General features: G+C 66.9%; 2 protein-coding genes across 2 annotated transcripts; both read left to right on the top strand.

The window, feature by feature from the left end:
• Nucleotides 1–741: 741 nt before the first annotated feature.
• LOC306803970 (scavenger receptor cysteine-rich type 1 protein M130-like) lies at nucleotides 742–2967 on the top strand (the record flags this gene model as incomplete). Its single annotated transcript, XM_079309992.1, is given in 10 exon segments — nucleotides 742–793; nucleotides 865–1035; nucleotides 1038–1081; nucleotides 1083–1188; nucleotides 1277–1597; nucleotides 1676–1978; nucleotides 2052–2233; nucleotides 2235–2367; nucleotides 2483–2875; nucleotides 2951–2967. Coding segments are annotated over 10 exon segments (1722 nt in total).
• A 140-nt stretch (nucleotides 2968–3107) lies between these two features.
• Nucleotides 3108–5128, top strand: LOC306803969 (uncharacterized protein; the record flags this gene model as incomplete). The annotated part of the gene is made up of 7 exons (XM_079309991.1): nucleotides 3108–3258; nucleotides 3346–3718; nucleotides 3800–3942; nucleotides 4091–4186; nucleotides 4400–4483; nucleotides 4717–4857; nucleotides 5013–5128. The coding sequence occupies exons 1-7, from the start codon at nucleotides 3159–3161 to the stop codon at nucleotides 5126–5128; spliced, it is 1053 nt and encodes a 350-aa protein (XP_079166117.1). The 5' UTR covers nucleotides 3108–3158.
• Nucleotides 5129–5394: the final 266 nt, after the last annotated feature.

The following is a 5394-nucleotide window of genomic DNA, read 5'->3' as shown; positions in this document are numbered from 1 at the left end:
CAGGTGCGTCCCCCAAAATTCAAGTGGGTTCAAGTGTGCCCCCCCCCCTACTTGTGGCTTCACCGCGGGGCAGGGGCGGCGCGGAGCCGCGGCGTTATCGGCGGCAGCGCAGGGCTCGGGAGCTGCGTGCGGTCGGTGGCGAGGCCGGGAGGCGCCGGGGGGTGAGCGCCTCCTTCCTGCCCTGGTGGCGAGGCGAGCGCGGGGCCAGAGCTGCGGCAGCAGCGCCATGTGCCAGCGCCGCCGCGAGGGACCGGGGAGCCGGCACCTGGCAGCGCCGAGCGGAGCCGGGGGCTGCTGCCACCCCCGCGGGGGCTGCGAGCACCCCGGCAGGGCAGCGCCCCACAGATTAGGGCTGGCAGCTCCGCAGCTGTGCACCTGCAGCTGCTTTATCGTGGTCTGTGGGTGAAGGCTGTTCCCCATTCGTCAGGATGGCTCTTGGCAGGCTGCAGCAGCAGCAGAGCTGGAGGCTCGGGGATGCAGGAAGGGCCCCCCCAGCGCAGGTGTGGTGGGTGGGGGGCTGCCTCCCCCCGGGCACATCCGGCTGGCAGCCCACTGTGGCGAGGTGTGTGACGCCAGAAGCGGAGGCGAGGCTCATATTTGGGCACGGAGCAGGTGATTGGAGGCCGCGCCCCAGAGTCGGCCGATGAGGCCACCTGCTAAAGGCTGCCCGGCTGCTGCTGCCTGCATTGGCCGGGCGCTGGCGAGACGTGGCCTGGTTTGCGCTGGCTCGGGGCCGCTGCCATGGGGCCGCTGCTGGCGCTGGCGCTGCTCGTGTGCGTGCAGCTGTGTGCGGGTGCGTGGCGGGCGCTGGCAGCGGGGCCCGCGGCGGTGCCGGGCCCGGCTCAGCAGCCCTCCGTGCCGCAGGCTCCGGGGAGCTGCGTCTGGTGGGCGGCGGCGGGCGCTGTGCCGGCCGCGTGGAGCTGAGGCACGGCGGGGAGTTGGGGCTCCGTCTGGCTCTCGACACCGACTGGGAAGCCCCGCTTGGGTCCAGCGTGGTGTGCCGGCAGCTGGGCTGTGGCCGGGTGGCCAGGGCTACTGCTACGCCCCGTTCGGGCAGGGCACCGGACGGATCTGGCTGCAGCCCCTTCTTCTGCAACGGCACCGAGAATTCGCTGGAGGAGTGTCGGCACTTCGGATGGGGACGGCACTTCTGCGGCCACGAGCGGGATGTGGGTGTGACCTGCACAGGTGAGGGGACACGCTGGCCGTGCTGGGACAGCCACCTTGTGCTGGAGTATCCCGGGCAGGGCTGAGCCGTGGACCTGGCCTGGTGCAGATGCCGTGGAGCTGAGGCTGGCGGGCGGCGGCAGTCCGTGTGCCGGGAGGGTGGAGGTGAAGCTGCGGGGACGCTGGGGCTCGGTGGGAGACGACAGGTGGGACATGGAGGACGCCGAGGTGGTTTGCCAGCAGCTGGGCTGTGGCTCGGCTGCCGGTGCCTACTCGGCCCGCGAGAGCTTCGGAGAAGGAGACGGACCCGTCATTCTGGCGCTGGTGGACTGCAAAGGGTCTGAAGCCACTCTCTGGGACTGTGAGATCCGTGGCTGGGGACCTTATAACGGCAGCATGCATGACTGGGACACTGCCGTTGTGTGCCAAGGTAAGAGCTTTCCTTGTGTGCAAATGTGGTGCTTTATGCACATCATCCCTTGCCACTGAGCGTTCGCTGCTTCTGCAGGATTTTCCCGGCTGGTCGGAGGTGCTGGAGCCTGTGCCGGGCAGCTGGAGGTGCGGCAGGGCCGGGCCTGGCTTGGTGTGTGTGAGGATCAGGTGGACATGAAGGCGGCCCAGGTGGTGTGCAGGGAGCTGGGCTGCGGCGAGGCGCTCGCCATGGGCGGCAGTGGCCGGGTTGGGGCGGCACCGGGATCGCTCTGGGACGGGGGCTTCCAGTGCAATGGCAGCGAGCCCCTCCTGAGCGCCTGTGCCCGGAGTGCTGCCCCCAGGCAGGGCTGCAGCGGCCGTGCCAGCATCATGTGCTCCCGTAAGTGCCGGGGACACCGGGGGCTCCTGGGCTCCGTGCGGCGTGGCCGCCCTCACCGCCCTTCCTGCCGCAGCCTACACGGGCTTCCGCCTGGGGAACAGCAGCTCGGGATGCTCCGGGCGAGTGGAGGTGGCCGTGAGGGGGACGTGGGGCTCCGTGTGCGCCAGCGAGTGGGAGCTGCCCGATGCGCACGTCCTGTGCCGCCACCTGGGCTGCGGCCGCGCCCTCGCCGTGCCCCCGGGAGGCTCCTTCGGCAGCGGGGAGGGGCCCGCTGCGGCCGGACACCTTCGGCTGCAGCGGGAGCGAGCGGCACCCGGGCCAGTGCCCCGTGGCCGTGCTGGGGAAGCCGCCCTGCGCCCCCGGGAACGCCGCTGCTGTCAACTGCTCAGGTGTGTAGGGCACCTGCGGGAAGAGCCTTAAGGAGCTTTTAGGACTCCCCAGGAGTTGGGATTAGAACATACCTTGTTTTTTAGAGACGAAGTGCTGAATGTTAACATTTAACAGGCATTGTCGAGTCCGTGCGCCTGGTGGAGGGTGAGACCTGGTGCGATGGGTGGCTGGAGTTGGCCGTAGGCAACGGGACGTGGCGCCGTGTGCCAGGAGAGCTTTCGCTCATTCGGAATTTCAGCAATGTGTGCCTGAATATGGGCTGTGGAGGATTAGACAAGAGTAATGGCGTCCCTGGTACGGTTCTCATATATTACCTCAAAACGACGGAGAAGGATGTCATGTATCGTGTACTCACAGTCATTCGGGACATGACCACGGCGCTAACCCAGGGGGCCTCACAGCTGCCCAAGTACTATTTTGCTGAGACCGTTGGCGTTCACGATTTAGTAAGGCTTACGACCACTGCACCAGCTGACATCCCTCACGGGGCGGAAATCGCCTGCTCAGGTGAGTGTCCCGGGAAGGGCCGGAGGTGCCGGTGCCCCAGGCACCCAGCCCAGCCCGGCCCTTCCGTGCCCGCAGGCAGCCGGCAGGTGTGAGGCTGGTGGGGAGCTCAGGGCGCTGTGCGGGCGCGTGGAGGTCTATTCCGGTGGCAGCTGGAGCAGGTGTGCCAGGAAGGCTGGGAGCTGCAGGACGCTGCCGTTGTGTGCCGTGAGCTGGGCTGTGGCACGGCCTGGAGGCGCCGAGCTGGGCGCGCTTCGGCGCCGGCACGGGGCCGCTGTGGCCGTACATGGCCGAGTGCTCCGGGAGCGAGGAGTCTCTCTGGGAATGCGGGCGCTCGGAACAGCGCGAGTGCGGGCGCGGCCTTGGGGCAGGGGCCGTGTGCTCAGGTCAGTGGCGGGCACGGCCAGGTCGGGGTGCGGCAGAAGCCCCGGGGGGTTGGTGGCCGAGCCGTGACCCCCGTGTCCCCCTTGCAGAGCAGATCTCGGTGCGGCTGGCAGGCGGCCGTGGGCGCTGCCGTGGCTACCTGGAGGTGTCCTATAACGGCACCTGGGGCCGCGTGTGCTCCAACGGCACCAGCAGCGGCACCGCCGCCGCCGTGTGCCGCCAGCTGGGCTGTGGGCACCGGGGCGGGCTGTCGGCCGACCCCGCCCAGCAGGAGTCCCGTGCCTGGCTGGCCTGGGTGGGCTGCGAGGACGGGGCCCGCTGGCTCTGGGGGTGCCCCTCGGCTCCCTGGCAGCTGCAGAGCTGCGGCGCTGGCGGGCACGCCCACGTGGAATGTGAGGAGGACAGCGATGGCAGCACCGAGACAGACGCTACCCCATATCCGGAGGGGTGCCAGCAGCACAGGTAGCTCTGGCCGTGCCTGCATCCCCCAGCCCGGGCTGGCTGGGATCCCCCTGCCGTCACTGCCTGGCTGTGTCCCCACAGGTGTCCCCATCAGCAGCACCGTGGCAGTGGGCGTGGGGACGGTGCCTGTGCCAACTGTGCTGTGCGTGGTGCTGGGGACGCTGCTGTGCCTGTGCCTGGGTGCCTGGCCGTGCTGCTGTTGCCGTGCCGTGCCTGGCGCCGAGGTGGGTCCTGCTGGGTGGGGCTGGGACTGACCCGGTTTGGGGGTGCAGGTGCTCCTGCCCTGTGGAACAGCTCAGGAGATGGGCAGGGGTGACCTTGATTATACCAACATCGCCCTCGGCCCCAGGTAAATGCTGCCTGTGTTTCCAGGCCGTGGCAGAGCTGCAGATGCCATCTCCAATGCTGTCTACGAGGAGCTGGACTACACGGCCATGCCCGAGTACCAGGAGGTGCCCAGTGGCCCAGGTGGGTGCAGCCCTTGTGGCCCAGCTCTGTGTGCAGTGAAGGCTCTGCCTGACAGCCCCAGGGCACATTCGGGTCTTGGTGTCCCTGCAGTGGCTCCTGGCCATGTGCTGGTGTGTCTCCTGTGTTTCAGAGCAGCCACGCTGTGTGGTGTGAGGTTCTTTCACCTGCGGTGCCGCTTGAGGCCACCCCCATGTCCCTGTTCATTCCCGGCAGGTTCCTGGTTAGAGGGATGGATCAAGAAGCTGCCATATTCCAGCAGGGACAGCATGGACAGGAGTGACACTGAGGCAGCCCCAGGTAGGGCCCCAGGGCAGGAAGGCAGCAGGGAGAGGAGGGGAGAGGGGACACAGCCGGGCTGGGGAGCTGAGGGGACAAGTGCTCCCCTTGTCAGTGTGCAGTGGAGCATTGCCTTTCCCTGCTGGACCCGAGGGTCACCAGCACATACCTGATGGCAATGCCAGATGGGATGGCACAGCCAGACCCGTGCCAGGGCTGCTGCTCACTGCCATGGACCCCTCTGCATTTCCCAGACCCCCCTGCCTGGCCCCAGCAAGGAATCCCGGATGGCTACGACGATGTCCTGGATGTACCACAGGATCCCCCTGCTCCAGACACTGGGGACATGTCCAAGGAAGTGGCACAGGAGAGCTGGATCTGTGTCCTCCCCACAGGTAAGAGGGTTCACAACTGCCCTGTGTTTGGCTGTGGGGGTGGGCAGGGAGCCAGCAGCAGATCCATGTGTGCTGTGCTCAGAGCCCAGGTTGGGTCTGTCAGGGAGGCACAGAGCTGCCTGCCCCCTCAGGCACCTTACTGTGCTGTCCCCAAGGTGGAATCTCTTCCTCTTTGAGTGCTCCGGGATCTACAAGGGATCCCTCAGAACAGCCCCCGGGGCACTCAGACTATGATGATATCGGCAGCAGCAGCCTGGAGACGGTGCCATGAGGATTGCCTGGCCATGCCCCAGCCCTGGGGACATGTGTGTGGCAGTGGTGGGGCCTGGCCACTTGAGATGGGAATCCTTGCCCAGCAAGGTCACCCCTCCCTTTTCAGTGCTGCAGAAAAACAGCTCCTGTGTAGGGATTTTCTTGGATTTCAGTGTGAATTTCTGTTTTTGCCTGTTAAAACCCAAATTTTTTCAGAAATTGACTCCCAAGGCTGGGACCTCACTGTCATGTATGAATTCCTGTCCCAGATATATCAGCCATTGT

The sequence above is a fragment of the Erithacus rubecula genome, assembly GCF_903797595.1.
Source record: "Erithacus rubecula genome assembly, chromosome: 6".
Classification (NCBI taxonomy): domain Eukaryota; kingdom Metazoa; phylum Chordata; class Aves; order Passeriformes; family Muscicapidae; genus Erithacus; species Erithacus rubecula.
This window is presented reverse-complemented; position numbering and strand designations above follow the sequence as displayed.